Source organism: Oncorhynchus gorbuscha, linkage group LG12 (assembly GCF_021184085.1).
Source record: "Oncorhynchus gorbuscha isolate QuinsamMale2020 ecotype Even-year linkage group LG12, OgorEven_v1.0, whole genome shotgun sequence".
Lineage (NCBI taxonomy): Eukaryota > Metazoa > Chordata > Actinopteri > Salmoniformes > Salmonidae > Oncorhynchus > Oncorhynchus gorbuscha.
In genome coordinates, this window is record NC_060184.1 from 85,592,670 (window position 1) to 85,613,823 (window position 21,154).

The 21,154-nt window shown below is 48.6% G+C and overlaps 1 protein-coding gene across 2 annotated transcripts in view; it reads right to left on the bottom strand.

The window, feature by feature from the left end:
• The window catches only part of LOC123991461 (cytoplasmic protein NCK1-like), a 159,642-nt gene that overhangs the window by 94,744 nt on the left and 43,744 nt on the right, over positions 1–21,154 (bottom strand). For both annotated transcript variants that reach the window (XM_046293078.1, XM_046293077.1), the window contains exons 2-3: positions 6,079–6,140; positions 1,978–2,218 (exon numbers count right to left, since the gene is read on the bottom strand). In XM_046293078.1, the coding sequence (XP_046149034.1) occupies positions 1,978–2,203 (226 nt within the window). In that variant the 5' untranslated portion in view covers positions 2,204–2,218; positions 6,079–6,140. The remainder of the gene's footprint in view (positions 1–1,977; positions 2,219–6,078; positions 6,141–21,154) is intronic.

A 21,154-nucleotide genomic window follows, 5' to 3' on the forward strand; every position in this document is an offset into this window, starting at 1 on the left:
AGTGTAACTGAGGTTAAGGTTAGGACAGTTCCTGACCTAGTGTGACTGAGGTTAGGACAGTTCCTGACCTAGTGTGTCTGAGGTTAAGGTTAGGACAGTTTCTGACCTAGTGTGACTGAGGTTAAGGTTAGGACAGTTCCTGACCTAGTGTGACTGAGGTTAAGGTTAGGACAGTTCCTGACCTAGTGTGACTGAGGTTAAGGTTAGGACAGTTCCTGACCTAGTGTGACTGAGGTTAAGGTTAGGACAGTTCCTGACCTAGTGTAACTGAGGTTAAGGTTAGGACAGTTCCTGACCTAGTGTGACTGAGGTTAGGTTAGGACAGTTCCTGACCTAGTGTGACTGAGGTTAGGACAGTTCCTGACCTAGTGTGACTGAGGTTAAGGTTAGGACAGTTCCTGACCTAGTGTAACTGAGGTTAAGGTTAGGACAGTTTCTGACCTAGTGTAACTGAGGTTAGGACAGTTCCTGACCTAGTGTGTCTGAGGTTAAGGTTAGGACAGTTTCTGACCTAGTGTGACTGAGGTTAAGGTTAGGACAGTTCCTGAACTAGTGTGACTGAGGTTAAGGTTAGGACAGTTCCTGACCTAGTGTGACTGAGGTTAAGGTTAGGACAGTTCCTGACCTAGTGTAACTGAGGTTAAGGTTAGGACAGTTCCTGACCTAGTGTAACTGAGGTTAAGGTTAGGACAGTTCCTGACCTAGTGTGACTGAGGTTAGGACAGTTCCTGACCTAGTGTGACTGAGGTTAAGGTTAGGACAGTTCCTGACCTAGTGTGACTGAGGTTAAGGTTAGGACAGTTTCTGACCTAGTGTGACTGAGGTTAAGGTTAGGACAGTTCCTGACCTAGTGTAACTGAGGTTAAGGTTAGGACAGTTCCTGACCTAGTGTAACTGAGGTTAAGGTTAGGACAGTTCCTGACCTAGTGTGACTGAGGTTAGGACAGTTCCTGACCTAGTGTGACTGAGGTTAGGACAGTTCCTGACCTAGTGTGTCTGAGGTTAAGGTTAGGACAGTTCCTGACCTAGTGTGACTGAGGTTAAGGTTAGGACAGTTCCTGACCTAGTGTGACTGAGGTTAAGGTTAGGACAGTTTCTGACCTAGTGTGACTGAGGTTAAGGTTAGGACAGTTCCTGACCTAGTGTAACTGAGGTTAAGGTTAGGACAGTTCCTGACCTAGTGTGACTGAGGTTAAGGTTAGGACAGTTCCTGACCTAGTGTAACTGAGGTTAAGGTTAGGACAGTTCCTGACCTAGTGTGACTGAGGTTAGGACAGTTCCTGACCTAGTGTGACTGAGGTTAGGACAGTTCCTGACCTAGTGTGACTGAGGTTAGGTCAGTTCCTGACCTAGTGTAACTGAGGTTAAGGTTAGGACAGTTCCTGACCTAGTGTAACTGAGGTTAAGGTTAGGACAGTTCCTGACCTAGTGTAACTGAGGTTAAGGTTAGGACAGTTTCTGACCTAGTGTAACTGAGGTTAAGGTTAGGACAGTTCCTGACCTAGTGTGACTGAGGTTAAGGTTAGGACAGTTCCTGACCTAGTGTGACTGAGGTTAAGGTTAGGACAGTTCCTGACCTAGTGTGACTGAGGTTAGGACAGTTCCTGACCTAGTGTGACTGAGGTTAGGTCAGTTCCTGACCTAGTGTAACTGAGGTTAAGGTTAGGACAGTTCCTGACCTAGTGTAACTGAGGTTAAGGTTAGGACAGTTCCTGACCTAGTGTAACTGAGGTTAAGGTTAGGACAGTTTCTGACCTAGTGTGTCTGAGGTTAAGGTTAGGACAGTTTCTGACCTAGTGTAACTGAGGTTAAGGTTAGGACAGTTCCTGACCTAGTGTAACTGAGGTTAAGGTTAGGACAGTTCCTGACCTAGTGTGACTGAGGTTAAGGTTAGGACAGTTCCTGACCTAGTGTGACTGAGGTTAGGACAGTTCCTGACCTAGTGTGACTGAGGTTAAGGTTAGGACAGTTTCTCACCTAGTGTGTCTTTGAGGTTCTTGACGATGGATGCCTTCCTGGCGCTGTTCTTCCTCTCTACGTAGTTGGAGGGTACGAAGCCGGTCTTGTTGGTGGCGTTGCGGACCCTCCACCACGATTTACTGTCGTCCAGCAGCCACAGCCGCTCGTTCTTCTTAATGTCCAACTCCTGGTCTTGCTGAGCCAGGTAGTCAAACTTGGCGATGACAATCACCTCTTCAGTCATCTTGGACCTCTGGACCTGGGGAGAGAGAGAATATATACAGTTTAGTTCTGTCATCTTGGACCTGAGGACCTGAGAGAGAGAGAATATATAAGGTTTAGTTCTGTCATCTTGACCTGAGGACCTGAGAGAGAGAGAATATATAAGGTTTAGTTCGGTCATCTTGGACCTGAGAGAGAGAGAATATATAAGGTTTAGTTCGGTCATCTTGGACCTGAGGACCTGAGAGAGAGAAGATATACAGTTTAGTTCGGTCATCTTGGACCTGAGAGAGAGAGAATATATAAGGTTTAGTTCTGTCATCTTGGACCTGAGGACCTGAGAGAGAGAGAATATATACCGTTTAGTTCTGTCATCTTGGACCTGAGAGAGAGAGAATATATACAGTTTAGTTCGGTCATCTTGGACTTGGGGAACAGGGATGAGGTACATGTCAGGATCATTTAAACTCCAACCAGCAACAACACCCCAATCACCTTTCACACATTTTGTTATGTTACAGCCTTATTCTAAAATTGATTAAATTGTTATTTTCCCCTAATCAATCTACACACAATACCCCATAATGATTAAACAAAAACTAGTTTTAGAACATTTTGCAAATGTATAAACAAACTGAAATATGACATTAACACAAGTATTCAGACCTTTTACTCAGCACTTTGTTGAAGCACATTAGGCAGCGATTACAGCCTTGAGTCTTCTTGGGTATGACACTACAAGCTTGGCACACCTGTGTCATGCCTCTCCTGTGAGGATCCAAAGATCAGGACAGTGGATCAGCGTCTACAGGGGGGGGGGATTGATGTGGCGGTTTTATGACACCTCACGTGGATCGTAAATTGGAATGCAGTAGATGACTCCTTTCTGGTGTCTAGTGGGTGAATGGAACATCTGTGTGTTCCAGAAGAGTTTGCCGCCCAAAACTTCAACATCAATCGATGAACACTGGGACAATATATTTCAACATCCTAATGTTGGGAATGATGAGAGATGGAATATGGAAAATGTACGTCTATTTTGTGACGTCATTAAAATTGGTATAAAGACGTTATAACGAAAACATTGCAACTTGAAGAGCTTTTACATATCAGCTTTAAGTTGTGTAGAAAATATAATATATAATAATAATATAATAATATATGCCATTTAGCAGACGCTTTTATCCAAAGCGACTTACAGTCATGTGTGCATACATTCTACGTATGGGTGGTCCCGGGGATCGAACCCACTACCCTGGCGTTACAAGCGCCATGCTCTACCAACTGAGCTACAGTTACACTAAAATATCAAAAATAAAGAGAATGTTTTTGTGACGATAGGATTGTGATTTTAGTTCTCAAACGTGATCATGGTAATTATGATAACTTGCCCCAGTACGTCTGTATAAAAGGATGTGTAAAGAATTAACATTGGAGACTAAACGGACCACCAGCTGGATCTAGGTGTACATTAGTCACGACAGTGGAACTCAACACGAGGTTGAAGAAGACAAAGGAACCTCTAACAATCAATGCTACAGTCAAGTAGCTGTCCTAAGTCCTGTATCTAAGAAAGTTCATTTACGTCGGACCATCCGGTTATTCACTCCAAATCTTCGTCAGCTACACTGTTGTCATCACAACTCTGGAGATCATCGTCAGCTACACTGCTCTCATCACAACTCTGGAGATCACAGACAGCTACACTGCTCTCATCACAACTCTGGAGATCACAGACAGCTACACTGCTCTCATCACAACTCTGGAGATCACAGACAGCTACACTGTTGTCATCACAACTCTGGAGATCACAGACAGCTACACTGCTCTCATCACAACTCTGGAGATCACAGACAGCTACACTGCTCTCATCACAACTCTGGAGATCACAGACAGCTACACTGCTCTCATCACAACTCTGGAGATCACAGACAGCTACACTGCTCTCATCACAACTCTGGAGATCACAGACAGCTACACTGCTCTCATCACAACTCTGGAGATCACAGACAGCTACACTGCTCTCATCACAACTCTGGAGATCACAGACAGCTACACTGCTCTCATCACAACTCTGGAGATCACAGACAGCTACACTGCTCTCATCACAACTCTGGAGATCACAGACAGCTACACTGCTCTCATCACAACTCTGGAGATCACAGACAGCTACACTGCTCTCATCATAAGCCGTCCTCAGGAGACCACTCTGGAGATCATCGACACGGCTGATTAGCCGTCCTCAGGAGACCACTCCGGGATCATCGACACGGCTGATTAGCCGTCCTCAGGAGACCACTCTGAGATCCTCGACACGGCTGATTAGCCGTCCTCGGGAGACCACTCTGAGATCCTCGACACGGCTGATTAGCCGTCCTCAGGAGACCACTCCGGGATCATCGACACGGCTGATTAGCCGTCCTCAGGAGACCACTCTGGGATCCTCGACACGGCTGATTAGCCGTCCTCAGGAGACCACTCTGGGATCATCGACACGGCTGATTAGCCGTCCTCAGGAGACCACTCTGGGATCATCGACACGGCTGATTAGCCGTCCTCAGGAGACCACTCTTCCAGAACGAGTGCAAAATAACAGACAACTGAGAAGAAGGACATCGTAACATCTGGTGGACAACCAGAGACTTACACCTGAGAACGAAGGAGAAGGCCATCTGAAGAAGGCCACCCAATCGAACCCTTCTCACAAAGCGGAACCCTTTCTACGAAGGCCTGGGCCCAACAGAGATACCAGACGAATCCCTTCAATATTCAAATACATGCATTTCTTCTTACCCAAAGAGCGGCAGTTTGGGCAAGGTATTAGGGTTATTGCGAGTGTAGTTTGGGCAAGGTATTAGGGTTATTGCGAGTGCAGTTTGGGCAAGGTATTAGGGTTATTGCGAGTGCAGTTTGGGCAAGGTATTAGGGTTATTGCGAGTGTAGTTTGGGCAAGGTATTAGGGTTATTGCGAGTGTAGTTTGGGCAAGGTATTAGGGTTATTGCGAGTGTAGTTTGGGCAAGGTATTAGGGTTATTGCGAGTGTAGTTTGGGCAAGGTATTAGGGTTATTGCGAGTGTAGTTTGGGCAAGGTATTAGGGTTATTGCGAGTGTAGTTTGGGCAAGGTATTAGGGTTATTGCGAGTGTAGTTTGGGCAAGGTATTAGGGTTATTGCAGTGTAGTTTGGGCAAGGTATTAGGTTATTGCGAGTGTAGTTTGGGCAAGGTATTAGGGTTATTGCGAGTGCAGTTTGGGCAAGGTATTAGGGTTATTGCGAGTGTAGTTTGGGCAAGGTATTAGGGTTATTGCGAGTGCAGTTTGGGCAAGGTATTAGGGTTATTGCGAGTGTAGTTTGGGCAAGGTATTAGGGTTATTGCGAGTGTAGTTTGGGCAAGGTATTAGGGTTATTGCGAGTGCAGTTTGGGCAAGGTATTAGGGTTATTGCGAGTGTAGTTTGGGCAAGGTATTAGGGTTATTGCGAGTGTAGTTTGGGCAAGGTATTAGGGTTATTGCGAGTGTAGTTTGGGCAAGGTATTAGGGTTATTGCAAGTGTAGTTCCCAAATGTATCCAGGTGTTGTTTCTCTCTCCATATTGTGTAACAAGTGTCATAGTGTAATTCCGCTAGGGACCTGTTGTCACAGTATTATGTTTCTAATCAATAACCTATACCGTTTGTGTGTGTGTGTGTCCACTGTTATCATTTAGTTAGTTAGGTTTGGATGGTTTAGTGTCAACAGCCCTGGACGGTTTAGTCTGTATTTTAGCTAACAATTATTACATTAATCTATTTATAGGTTTGGCTAAACTTCCAGAATTACAAGTTAGCTACCTTGGAGGTTTCACTGACAATCTCAATAACCAAACTATTTTATATTAACCAACACACTGAACATCTTACCTGTACTGCATCAAAGCTGTCAACTTCAGAGTTACGATGCTTCGCTGATGACCTCTGATGACCTGAAAAAAAGAAAACAGAAGAAGCCTATTGTCAACAATGATGTTATTTTCATTGGAGATATATTGTGTGGGTGGTTTAACAGTGTTTAGGGCCCATCTAATCATCCCATATCATTTACATTTACATTTAAGTCATTTAGCAGACGCTCTTATCCAGAGCGACATAATTATGACTAGGCTTAATGAACCATTCACAACCACATCAGAACATTTTATTAGATGCTTCACAGTAATAAAGAGATTAAGCTCATAAACTCATAAAACAAAAATGAAGAGAAATTACTGGGATGTGTTGTTTTATCTTCCTTAGTTGAATAAACCGACTAAGTCTCTGAACAAGAGAGTCCGCTAAATGACTCAAATGTCAAATGTCCCAAAATGTAAGGACAAACCCAGAGGTGACAGCCCTGGATGGTTTAGTGTCAACAGCCCTGGATGGTTTAGTGTCAACAGCCCTGGATGGTTTAGTGTCAACAGTCAACAGATGGTTTAGTGTCAACAGATGGTTTAGTGTCAACAGCCCTGGATGGTTTAGTGTCAACAGCCCTGGATGGTTTAGTGTCAACAGCCCTGGATGGTTTAGTGTCAACAGCCCTGGATGGTTTAGTGTCAACAGCCCTGATGGTTTAGTGTCAACAGCCCTGGATGGTTTAGTGTCAACAGCCCTGGATGGTTTAGTGTCAACAGATGGTTTAGTGTCAACAGATGGTTTAGTGTCAACAGCCCTGGATGGTTTAGTGTCAACAGCCCTGGATGGTTTAGTGTCAACAGCCCTGGATGGTTTAGTGTCAACAGCCCTGGATGGTTTAGTGTCAACAGTCAACAGATGGTTTAGTGTCAACAGCCCTGGATGGTTTAGTGTCAACAGCCCTGGATGGTTTAGTGTCAACAGATGGTTTAGTGTCAACAGCCCTGGACGGTTTAGTGTCAACAGCCCTGGACGGTTTAGTGTCAACAGCCCTGGACGGTTTAGTGTCAACAGCCCTGGACGGTTTAGTGTCAACAGCCCTGGATGGTTTAGTGTCAACAGCCCTGGATGGTTTAGTGTCAACAGCCCTGGATGGTTTAGTGTCAACAGCCCTGGATGGTTTAGTGTCAACAGCCCTGGATGGTTTAGTGTCAACAGCCCTGGATGGTTTAGTGTCAACAGCCCTGGATGGTTTAGTGTCAACAGCCCTGGATGGTTTAGTGTCAACAGCCCTGGATGGTTTAGTGTCAACAGTCAACAGATGGTTTAGTGTCAACAGCCCTGGATGGTTTAGTGTCAACAGCCCTGGATGGTTTAGTGTCAACAGCCCTGGATGGTTTAGTGTCAACAGCCCTGGATGGTTTAGTGTCAACAGCCCTGATGGTTTAGTGTCAACAGCCCTGGATGGTTTAGTGTCAGTGTGTCAACAGCCCTGGATGGTTTAGTGTCAACAGCCCTGGATGGTTTAGTGTCAACAGCCCTGGATGGTTTAGTGTCAACAGCCCTGGATGGTTTAGTGTCAACAGCCCTGGATGGTTTAGTGTCAACAGCCCTGGATGGTTTAGTGTCAACAGCCCTGGATGTTTAGTGTCAACAGCCCTGGATGGTTTAGTGTCAACAGCCCTGGATGGTGGATGGTTTAGTGTCAACAGCCCTGGATGGTTTAGTGTCAACAGCCCTGGATGGTTTAGTGTCAACAGCCCTGGATGGTTTAGTGTCAACAGCCCTGGATGGTTTAGTGTCAACAGATGTTTTAGTGTCAACAGATGGTTTAGTGTCAACAGATGGTTTAGTGTCAACAGCCCTGGATGGTTTAGTGTCAACAGCCCTGGATGGTTTAGTGTCAACAGCCCTGGATGGTTTAGTGTCAACAGCCCTGGATGGTTTAGTGTCAACAGCCCTGGATGGTTTAGTGTCAACAGCCCTGGATGGTTTAGTGTCAACAGCCCTGGATGGTTTAGTGTCAACAGCCCTGGATGGTTTAGTGTCAACAGCCCTGGATGGTTTAGTGTCAACAGCCCTGGATGGTTTAGTGTCAACAGCCCTGGATGGTTTAGTGTCAACTACCGACCTGTAGCACTCATGTCTGTAGCCATGAAGTGCTTTGAAAGGCTGGTCATGGCTCACATCAACACCATTATCCCAAAAACTCTAGACCCACTCCAATTTTCATACCGCCCCAAAAGATCCACAGATGATGAAGTCCCTATTGCACTCCAAAAGGAACACCTATGTGAGAATGCTGTTGACTACAGCTCAGCGTTCAACACCACGGTGACCAAAAAGCTCATCAATAAGCTAAGGACCCTGGGACAAACACATCCCTCTGCAACTGGATCCTGGACTACCTGACGGGTAGCCCCCAGGTGGTGAGGGTAGTTAACAACACATCCCCCACACTGATCCTCAACACTGGAGCTCCCCAGGGGTGCATGCTCGGCCCCCTCCTGTACTCCCAGTTCACTCAGAACTGCACGGCCAGGCACGACTCAAACACCATCATTACATTTGCCGATGACACAACAGTGGTAGGACTGATCATCGACAACAATGAGACAGCCTATAGGGAGGAGGTCAGAGACCTGGCCGTGTGGTGCCAGGACAACAACCTCTCCCTCAATGTGATCGAGACAAAAGAGATGATTGTGGACTTCAGGAAAAAGAGGACCGAGCACGCCCCCATTCTCATCGACAGGGCTGTAGTGGAGCAGGTTGAGAGCTTCAAGTTCCTTGCTGTCCACATCACCAACAAACTAACATGGTCCAAGCACACCAAGACAGTCGTGAAGCGAGAAACGACAAAGGGTAGAGGGTAGTGCGAATGGCGCAGTACATCACTGGGGCCAAACTTTCTTCAATTCAGGACCTCAACACCAGGCGGTGTCAGAGGAAGGCCCTAAAAATTGTCAAAGACTCCAGCCACCCTAATCATAGACTGTTGGCTCTGCTACCGCACGGCAAGCGGTACCAATATGGTCCAATATGCTTCTAAACAGTTCTACCTCCAAGCCATAAGACTCCTGAACATCTAGTCAAATGGCTACCCAGACTATTTGCATTGCCCCCCCTCCACACCAATGCCACTCTCTGTTGTCATCTATGCATAGTCACTTTAATTAACTCGACCTACATGTACATACTACCTCAACCAACTGGCACGCCCCTGTGTATATTGTTATATTTTACTGCTGCTCTTGAATTACTTGATACTTTTATCTCTTATTCTTATCCGTATTTTTTAAAACTGCATTTTTGGTTAGGGGCTTGTAAGTAAACCTGTTGTATTCGGCATGTGACTAATAAAATTAGATTTGATTGATCCGCGTGCCGTCATTGAAAATTAATGGGGGCAGAACTTCTGCAGACACCGCGTCTGGGTTGCTTTTTTAGCCTGCTAGCTACTTAGCTAACTATTTATATAGCGTTGGATACTAAACTCAGTGTGTTCAATGTTCAAGCTAGCTAACACAATTAATCTTAGCTTTCCCTTCTGATTGACCAGGAATCTAGCTAGCTATATTATCTACACTGAATCGACTTCACAAGATGCCCTATGCTTTTATTCAACTAACGCTAGCTAGCTAATATATAGACCCTTTATACTGGTAACTAGCTAAATCAAGGAAAGACTAGAGTTGTTTGAGCTGTTATGGTGCGGGGTGAATTTTCCTGGTTTAGGTCCACTGTACCACTTAGATGCCAATAAATACACAGCAATTGTGAGTGATTATCTTCAACCTATGGTGAAGCCTTTATCCTGATGGGAGTGGTATCTTCAAGTTGACTGCTGGTATCTACTTAAATATTCAAAGTACATAAAAGATAGCAGAAATGTTCCAGAAGCACAAACAGCTTATTTCTCTGAAATGTTGTGCTCAGATAATCCATCCACCTAACAGGTGCGGCATATCAAGAAGCTGATCAAACAACATGATCCTTACACAGGTGCACCTTGTGCTGGGAACAAAGTCCTCCCTTCCACTGACACTTGTCAGCTCTCCTGTTTCTGGATTCTCTCCCTCCCTCTCTCTCTAATTAACATAACCTCTGCTGGCTCTTACTGACACCTGTCCCATTGGTAAGCCCCTCTCAACTCATCCGCAGGATCCCCATCCTTTACCGTCTAGTGTTCCCTTCCCAGGAGCCCCTCTCCTTTACCGCAGGAGCTCCCCTCTCCTTTACTGGCCCCCTCTCCCTCACCGTTGAAGCCCCCTCTCCGCTACCGCAGACCCCCTCTGCTTGCCTACGGAGCTGTCCTTTAGGTAGGAGCCCCCCTCTCCTTTACCTCCAGGCCCCCTCTCCTTTACCGCAGGCCCTACACCCAAATAAGGAGCCCTGCATCTCCTTTACCGCAGGAGCCCCCTCTCCTTTACCACTGAGGAGCCCCCTACCTTTCCCGCAGGAGCCCAGTCAAAACTGTTCCGCTGAGCCTGGCTCCCCATTTACTGTAAGCAGCATCTTCACCCATCGTGCACCAACTGACACCAGACGTTGAAAAGTAGTTTACATTTGGTCAGTCCGTTCTGGCGTTGATTTCAACGGACTGATGTTTGGCCCAAACATAGACATCTATGATTGGTTTCAGATTTAGGATAGGATAAAGACATCTATGATTCACCCCCTATACCCAGTACAGTACAGTAAAAATATTTAAATTACAGTAAGGGAAAGTGGCTATACGGTAAATTCCACTGGATGTCAGTAAGGAGAGGAATATACGGTAAATTACAGTACAGTACAGCTATATGGTAAATTACAGTAGAGTACAGGAGAGGACTATAAAAATGTTAGTAAGGAGAGGACTATACGGTAAATTTCAGTAGAGTACAGGAGAGGAATATACGGTAAATTACAGTAGAGTACAGTACAGGAGAGGACTATACGGAAAATTACAGTACAGTACAGGAGAGGACTATACGGTAAATTGCAGTAGAGTACAGGAGAGGAATATACGGTAAATTACAGTACAGTACAGGAGAGGACTATACAGTAAATTACAGTAGAGTACAGTACAGGAGAGGAATATACGGTAAATTACAGTAGAGTACAGTACAGGAGAGGACTATACGGTAAATTACAGTAGAGTACAGGAGAGGAATATACGGTAAATTACAGTACAGGAGAGGACTATACGGTAAATTACAGTACAGGAGAGGACTATACGGTAAATTACAGTACAGGAGAGGAATATATGGTAAACTACAGTACAGTACAGGGGAGGAATATACGGTAAATTACAGTAGAGTACAGGAGAGGACTATACGGTAAATTACAGTACAGTACAGGAGAGGACTATACGGTAAATTACAGTAGAGGACTATATGGTAAATTACAGTAGAGTACAGGAGAGGAATATACGGTAAATTACAGTACAGTACATGAGAGGACTATACGGTAAATTACAGTACAGTACAGGAGAGGACTATACGGTAAATTACAGTAGAGTACAGGAGAGGAATATACGGTAAATTACAGTACAGTACAGGAGAGGACTATACGGTAAATTACAGTAGAGTACAGGAGAGGAATATACGGTAAATTACAGTACAGTACAGGAGAGGACTATACGGTAAATTACAGTAGAGTACAGTACAGGAGAGGAATATATGATAAATTACAGTACAGTACAGGAGAGGAATATATGGTAAATTACAGTACAGTACAGGAGAGGACTATACGGTAAATTACAGTACAGGAGAGGAATATACGGTAAATTACAGTAGAGTACAGTACAGGAGAGGACTATACGGTAAAGTACAGTACAGGAGAGGACTATACGGTAAATTACAGTAGAGTACAGGAGAGGACTATACGGTAAATTACAGTAGAGTACAGGAGAGGACTATACGGTAAATTACAGTAGAGTACAGTACAGGACTATATGGTAAATTACAGTAGAGTATAGTACAGGACTAGATGGTAAATTACAGTAGAGTACAGTACAGGACTATAGAGTTGCATTGCATGTTAAACTTTGAAATTAATGTTTTTTATGTAGCATAGATTTTAAGTGAAAAACCAGAGTCAACGCACCTCTGTAACTGTGGATTATCCCCAGTGTTATATCTGTGCAATCAGCTGGCCTAGTGCTGATATGACGAGGTCAATAACAATCTAACTGGTCTCCTCCTCTCCTGTGAGACCAGGAGCCTGGACCAGAGTAATAATACCTGAGGAATGTGTGTGATCTTAGGACTCCACCCTCCATTTCAAAACAGCCATGACTGCTTCACACTGCACGCACACACACACACACTGCACACACACTGCACGCACACTGCACACACACAGCACACACTGCACGCACACACACTGCACGCACACTGCACGCACACAGCACACACTGCACGCACACACACTGCACGCACACTGCACACTGCACACTGTGCACACACTGCACACACTGCACACACTGCACGCACACTGCACAGACTGCACACACTGCACACACACACACTTCCGGAATGGCTTCCTCTTTACCTTGACATTATGATTGATCCTCCTGTCTGTTGTTTAATATGTGCAGAAGGTACAAACATGGAGGGTTATTATTGGTTTGTGTTGTTTTAGCGAGGAGGACGAGAAGGAGGAACATCAGTGTCTGTACAGTAGACTGTGGTCCTAGCTACTTCCTGGCTCCTAGTTCCTAGCTACTTCCTGGCTCTGAGCTCCTAGCCAGTTCATAGCTCCTGGCTCCTAGCTAGCTAGTTCCTGGCTCCTTGCTAGCTCATGGTTCCTAGCTAGTTCCTAGCTAGTTCCAAGCTAGCTCCTGGCTAGTTCCTAGCTAGTTCCTAGCTAGTTCCTGGCTCCTTGCTAGCTCATGGTTCCTAGCTAGTTCCTAGCTAGTTCCAAGCTAGCTCCTGGCTAGTTCCTAGCTAGTTCCTAGCTCATGGCTAGTTCCTAGCTAGCTCCTGGCTCCTAGCTAGCTAGTTCCTGGCTCCTAGCTAGCTCATGGTTCCTAGCTAGCTCATGGTTCCTAGCTAGTTCCTGGCTAGTTCCTGGCTAGTTCCTGGCTAGTTCCTGGCTAGTTCCTGGCTAGTTCCTGGCTAGTTCCTGGCTCCTAGCTAATTCTTAGCTCCTGGCATGTCGTCTCCTGCCTCCACTCAGTCAGCTCAGCCAACTATAATTACATTCATGAACCCTGGGAGGGAGGCAACATAGGGAGGGAGCACCGGGCTGGCTCGCAAAAACAAAGAGCTGATTTTACTCTGCCTGTAAAGAGCTGAAGGCCTGAAGTCCCTCCTCTCCACCCCTCACAGGGCTGGCGTAGACAAAGAAGACAAGCTCCACTCTCTCTCTCTTCTCCACACTTCCTCACCCCTCTTCCTCTCCCCTCTTCCTCTCCTACTCCTCAAATCAACTATTCTGCATTGGTCAAATTGTTTAAACATTAATTTTCTACATTTTGTTACATCACAGCCTCATTCTAAATGTATTAAATTGTTGTTTTTCCTCATCAAACTACACACAATATCCCATTATGACAAAGCAAAAACGGGTTTTTCGATTTATTTATTTTCAAATAAAATACCAGAGTAGAAGCCTTACCCGTTGTCTGTGTGCTGAGGGTTGTTGCCCTGTTAGAAGGTGAAGGCCTCAGAGACTCAACGTTATCAGCTGTTGTCAAACACCCGTGAGTCTGAATATATGACTATCTAATATATGACTATCTCTCAAAAGTGAGCAGGTGAATTCCAATACCGTTTATATAGGCAGAAACCAAATCAAAATAATGGGTTTTTACTCATCCCGTTTATATAGGCAGAAACCAAATCAAAATAATGGGGTTTTACTCATCCCGTTTATATAGGCAGAAACCAAATCAAAATAATGGGGTTTTACTCATCCCGTTTATATAGGCAGAAACCAAATCAAAATAATGGGGTTTTACTCATCCCGTTTATATAGGCAGAAACCAAATCAAAATAATGGGGTTTTACTCATCCCGTTTATATAGGCAGAAACCAAATCAAAATAATGGGGTTTTACTCATCCCGTTTATATAGGCAGAAACCAAATCAAAATAATGGCTAAAACTAACTCTGAATAGAAAGGTAAACTGAGGGAGGCCCCATGTTAACTCTGAATAGAAAGGTAAACTGAGGGAGGCCCCATGTTAACTCTGAATAGAAAGGTAAACTGAGGGAGGCCCCATGTTAACTCTGAATAGAAAGGTAAACTGAGGGAGGCCCCATGTTAACTCTGAATAGAAAGGTAAACTGAGGGAGGCCCCATGTTAACTCTGAATAGAAAGGTAAACTGAGGGAGGCCCCATGTTAACTCTGAATAGAAAGGTAAACTGAGGGAGGCCCCATGTTAACTCTGAATAGAAAGGTAAACTGAGGGAGGCCCCATGTTAACTCTGAATAGAAAGGTAAACTGAGGGAGGCCCCATGTTAACTCTGAATAGAAAGGTAAACTGAGGGAGGCCCCACTGAGGTAACATGGTCCTAGGCTAGAACCTTTAAGATGAGAACAAGTTCACGGCCAGCAGCCCGCCTAGCCCTCTGACCCCCTGTTGAGGTGGTGGTAACAGGTCACAGCCCTCTGACCCCCCTGTTGAGGGGGTGGTAACAGGTCACAGCCCTCTGACCCCCTGTTGAGGGGGTGGTAACAGGTCACAGCCCTCTGACCCCCTGTTGAGGGGGTGGTAACAGGTCACAGCCCTCTGACCCCCCTGTTGAGGTGGTGGTAACAGGTCACAGCCCTCTGACCCCCCTGTTGAGGTGGTGGTAACAGGTCACAGCCCTCTGACCCCCTGTTGAGGTGGTGGTAACAGGTCACAGCCCTCTGACCCCCCTGTTGAGGGGGTGGTAACAGGTCACAGCCCTCTGACCCCCTGTTGAGGGGGTGGTAACAGGTCACAGCCCTCTGACCCCCTGTTGAGGGGGTGGTAACAGGTCACAGCCCTCTGACCCCCCCTGTTGAGGTGGTGGTAACAGGTCACAGCCCTCTGACCCCCCTGTTGAGGTGGTGGTAACAGGTCACAGCCCTCCGACCCCCTGTTGAGGGGGTGGTAACAGGTCACAGCCCTCCGACCCCCTGTTGAGGTGGTGGTAACAGGTCACAGCCCTCTGACCCCCTGTTGAGGGGGTGGTAACAGGTCACAGCCTTCTGACCCCCTGTTGAGGGGGTGGTAACAGGTCACAGCCCTCTGACCCCCCTGTTGAGGTGGTGGTAACAGGTCACAGCCCTCTGACCCCCCTGTTGAGGTGGTGGTAACAGGTCACAGCCCTCTGACCCCCTGTTGAGGTGGTGGTAACAGGTCACAGCCCTCTGACCCCTGTTGAGGTGGTGGTAACAGGTCACAGCTCTCTGACCCCCTGTTGAGGGGGTGGTAACAGGTCACAGCCCTCTGACTCCCTGTTGAGGGGGTGGTAACAGGTCACAGCCCTCTGACCCCCCTGTTGAGGGGGTGGTAACAGGTCACAGCCCTCTCACAGCCCTCTGACCCCCCTGTTGAGGGGGTGGTAACAGGTCACAGCCCTCTGACCCCCTGTTGAGGGGGTGGTAACAGGTCACAGCCCTCTGACCCCCTGTTGAGGGGGTGGTAAACAGGTCACAGCCCTCTGACCCCCTGTTGAGGGGGTGGTAACAGGTCACAGCCCTCTGACCCCCTGTTGAGGGGGTGGTAACAGGTCACAGCCCTCTGACCCCCTGTTGAGGGGGTGGTAACAGGTCACAGCCCTCTGACCCCCTGTTGAGGGGGTGGTAACAGGTCACAGCCCTCTGACCCCCTGTTGAGGGGGTGGTAACAGGTCACAGCCCTCTGACCCCCTGTTGAGGGGTGGTAACAGGTCACAGCCCTCTGACCCCCTGTTGAGGGGGTGGTAACAGGTCACAGCCCTCTGACCCCCTGTTGAGGGGGTGGTAACAGGTCACAGCCCTCTGACCCCCTGTTGAGGGGGTGGTAACAGGTCACAGCCCTCTGACCCCCTGTTGAGGGGTGGTAACAGGTCACAGCCCTCTGACCCCCTGTTGAGGGGTGGTAACAGGTCACAGCCCTCTCACAGCCCTCTGACCCCCTGTTGAGGGGGTGGTAACAGGTCACAGCCCTCTGACCCCCTGTTGAGGGGGTGGTAACAGGTCACAGCCCTCTCACAGCCCTCTGACCCCCCTGTTGAGGTGGTGGTAACAGGTCACAGCCCTCTGACCCCCCTGTTGAGGGGGTGGTAACAGGTCACAGCCCTCTGACCCCCCTGTTGAGGGGGTGGTAACAGGTCACAGCCCTCTGACCCCCTGTTGAGGGGGTGGTAACAGGTCACAACCCCCTGTTGAGGTGGTGGTAACAGGTCACAGCCCTCTGACCCCCTGTTGAGGGGGTGGTAACAGGTCACAGCCCTCCGACCCCCTGTTGAGGGGGTGGTAACAGGTCACAGCCCTCTGACCCCCTGTTGAGGTGGTGGTAACAGGTCACAGTCCTCTGACCCCCCTGTTGAGGTGGTGGTAACAGGTCACAGCCCTCTGACCCCCTGTTGAGGGGGTGGTAACAGGTCACAGCCCTCTGACCCCCTGTTGAGGGGGTGGTAACAGGTCACAGCCCTCTGACCCCTGTTGGGGGGTGGTAACAGGTCACAGCCCTCTGACCCCTGTTGGGGGGGTGGTAACAGGTCACAAGCCCTCTGACCCCCTGTTGAGGTGGTGGTAACAGGTCACAGCCCTCTGACCCCCTGTTGAGGGGGTGGTAACAGGTCACAGCCTTCTGACCCCCTGTTGAGGGGGTGGTAACAGGTCACAGCCCTCTGACCCCCCTGTTGAGGTGGTGGTAACAGGTCACAGCCCTCTGACCCCCCTGTTGAGGTGGTGGTAACAGGTCACAGCCCTCTGACCCCCCTGTTGAGGTGGTGGTAACAGGTCACAGCCCTCTGACCCCCTGTTGAGGTGGTGGTAACAGGTCACAGCTCTCTGACCCCCCTGTTGAGGGGGTGGTAACAGGTCACAGCCCTCTGACTCCCTGTTGAGGGGGTGGTAACAGGTCACAGCCCTCTGACCCCCCTGTTGAGGGGGTGGTAACAGGTCACAGCCCTCTCACAGCCCTCTGACCCCCCTGTTGAGGGGGTGGTAACAGGTCACAGCCCTCTGACCCCCTGTTGAGGGGGTGGTAACAGGTCACAGCCCTCTGACCCCCTGTTGAGGGGGTGGTAAACAGGTCACAGCCCTCTGACCCCTGTTGAGGGGGTGGTAACAGGTCACAGCCCTCTGACCCCCTGTTGAGGGGTGGTAACAGGTCACAGCCCTCTGACCCCCTGTTGAGGGGGTGGTAACAGGTCACAGCCCTCTGACCCCCTGTTGAGGGGGTGGTAACAGGTCACAGCCCTCTGACCCCCTGTTGAGGGGGTGGTAACAGGTCACAGCCCTCTGACCCCCTGTTGAGGGGGTGGTAACAGGTCACAGCCCTCTGACCCCTGTTGAGGGGGGGTAACAGGTCACAGCCCTCTGACCCCTGTTGAGGGGGTGGTAACAGGTCACAGCCCTCTGACCCCCTGTTGAGGGGGTGGTAACAGGTCACAGCCCTCTGACCCCCCTGTTGAGGGGGTGGTAACAGGTCACAGCCCTCTGACCCCCTGTTGAGGGGGTGGTAACAGGTCACAGCCCTCTCACAGCCCTCTGACCCCCTGTTGAGGGGGTGGTAACAGGTCACAGCCCTCTGACCCCCTGTTGAGGGGGTGGTAACAGGTCACAGCCCTCTCACAGCCCTCTGACCCCCCTGTTGAGGTGGTGGTAACAGGTCACAGCCCTCTGACCCCCCTGTTGAGGGGGTGGTAACAGGTCACAGCCCTCTGACCCCCCTGTTGAGGGGGTGGTAACAGGTCACAGCCCTCTGACCCCCTGTTGAGGGGGTGGTAACAGGTCACAACCCCCTGTTGAGGTGGTGGTAACAGGTCACAGCCCTCTGACCCCTGTTGAGGGGGTGGTAACAGGTCACAGCCCTCCGACCCCTGTTGAGGGGGTGGTAACAGGTCACAGCCCTCTGACCCCCTGTTGAGGTGGTGGTAACAGGTCACAGTCCTCTGACCCCCCTGTTGAGGTGGTGGTAACAGGTCACAGCCCTCTGACCCCCTGTTGAGGGGGTGGTAACAGGTCACAGCCCTCTGACCCCTGTTGAGGGGGTGGTAACAGGTCACAGCCCTCTGACCCCCTGTTGGGGGGGTGGTAACAGGTCACAGCCCTCTGACCCCCTGTTGGGGGGGTGGTAACAGGTCACAAGCCCTCTGACCCCCTGTTGAGGGGGTGGTAACAGGTCACAGCCCTCTGACCCCCTGTTGAGGGGGTGGTAACAGGTCACAGCCCTCTGACCCCCTGTTGAGGGGGTGGTAACAGGTCACAGTCCTCTGACCCCCTGTTGAGGGGGTGGTAACAGGTCACAGTCCTCTGACCCCCTGTTGAGGTGGTGGTAACAGGTCACAGCCCTCTGACCCCCCTGTTGAGGTGGTGGTAACAGGTCACAGCCCTCTGACCCCCCTGTTGAGGTGGTGGTAACAGGTCACAGCCCTCTGACCCCCTGTTGAGGGGGTGGTAACAGGTCACAGCCCTCCGACCCCCCTGTTGAGGTGGTGGTAACAGGTCACAGCTCTCTGACCCCCTGTTGAGGTGGTGGTAACAGGTCACAGCCCTCTGACCCCCCTGTTGAGGGGGTGGTAACAGGTCACAGCCCTCTGACCCCCTGTTGAGGGGGTGGTAACAGGTCACAGCCCTCTGACCCCCTGTTGAGGTGGTGGTAACAGGTCACAGCCCTCTGACCCCTGTTGAGGTGGTGGTAACAGGTCACAGCCCTCTGACCCCCCTGTTGAGGGGGTGGTAACAGGTCACAGCCCTCTGACCCCCTGTTTAGGTGGTGGTAACAGGTCACAGCCCTCTGACCCCAACAGCCACACTGCCCTAACCCATCTGGACAAGAGGAATACCTATGTGAGAATGCTGTTCATCGACTACAGCTCGGCATTTAACACCATAGTGCCCTCCAAGCTCGTCATCAAGCTCGAGACCCTGGGTCTCGACCCCGCCCTGTGCAACTGGGTACTGGACTTCCTGACGGGCCGCCCCCAGGTGGTGAGGGTAGGTAACAACATTTCCACCCCGCTGATCCTCAACACTGGGGCCCCACAAGGGTGCGTTCTGAGCCCTCTCCTGTACTCCCTGTTCACCCACGACTGCGTGGCCACGCACGCCTCCAACTCAATCATCAAGTTTGCGGACGACACAACAGTGGTAGGCTTGATTATCAACAACGACGAGACGGCCTACAGGGAGGAGGTGAGGGCCCTCGGAGTGTGGTGTCAGGAAAATAACCTCACACTCAACGTCAACAAAACTAAGGAGATGATTGTGGACTTCAGGAAACAGCAGAGGGAACACCCCCCTATCCACATTGATGGGACAGTAGTAGTAGTAGTATCATCCAGAAGGCGAGGTCAGTACAGGTGCATCAAAGCTGGGACTGAAAGACTGAATAACAGCTTCTATCTCAAGGCCATCAGACTGTTAAACAGCCACCACTAACATTGAGTGGCTGCTGCCAACACACTGTCATTGACACTGACCCAACTCCAGCCACTTTAATAATGGGAAATGTAAAATATATCACTAGCCACTTTAAACAATGCTACCTAATATAATGTTTACATACCCTACATTATTCATATATACTGTACCCTATATCATCTACTGCATCTTTATGTAATACATGTATCATTAGCCACTTTAAACTATGCCACTTTGTTTACATACTCATTTCATATGTATATACTGTACTCGATACCATCTACTGTATCTTGCCTATGCTGCTCTGTACCATCACTCATTCATATATCTTTATGTACATATTCTTTATCCCCTTACACCTGTGTCTATAATGTAGTAGTTTTGGAATTGTTAGCTAGATTACTTGTTGGTTATGACTGCATTGTCGGAACTAGAAGCACAAGCATTTCGCTACACTCACACTAACATCTGCTAACCATGTGCATGTGACAAATAAAATTTGATTTGATTTGGTAGAGGACCAACAACAGGACATCCACTGTCATTAACACTAATATCTTAATCATGCTATGCTAGCAGGATAACACAGGCCACCACTAACCCATCTCCCTCACAGAGAACAGAGGATTTAAAGGAACAGTGGCAGCAGAACAGATAACTCATCCTTTTGACTTGTCGAAGGCCACATCTCTCTCAGAAAGCAAGGCATTAGCCCAACTCTCACCTCTGACACAGTCACCTTAACGGTGTTAACCCAATGCTTATGCTAAGCTAACGCAAAGCTAGCGCTTATATGTCTTGTACTGACGGCGGTCACCTTAACGGTGTTAACCCAATGGTTATGCTAAGCTAACGCAAAGCTAGCGCTTATATGTCTTGTACTGACGGCGGTCACCTTAACGGTGTTAACACAATTCTTATGCTAAGCTAACGCAAAGCTAGCGCTTATATGTCTTGTACTGACGGCGGTCACCTTAACGGTGTTAACCCAATGCTTATGCTAAGCTAACGCAAAGCTAGCGCTTATATCTTGTACTGACGGCGGCTGAGCAATCACCAGTCATTTACAGGAAGTAGGAAAAGTTCACCGCACGCTGAATACCAACCAGAACTACAGCAGTTTATACAGCGTTGCAACTCTTCCACCACAACAATGCTGCACATGGCCTCGTTGTGGATAACAGACAACCATGGTGCACAACTTCCTCCCAGTGCAACACACAGCTGGTGAGAAGGAGATATCTTATCTTTACCACGAGAGGAATGACAGAGTGATAGGATGAACACACACCACATCCTTAATGCACAGCTGCATGCTGCCATATGGCTGTCTGTGTGTATTCAGAGAAAAACTACAGCTAAGACAGTTGAACAGCACCACTACTACTGCTGCTAAGACAGTTGAACAGCACCACTACTACTGCTGCTAAGACAGCTGAACAGCACCACTACTACTGCTGCTAAGACAGTTGAACAGCACCACTAATACTGCTGCTAAGACAGTTGAACAGCACCACTACTACTGCTGCTGCTAAGACAGTTGAACAGCACTAATACTGCTGCT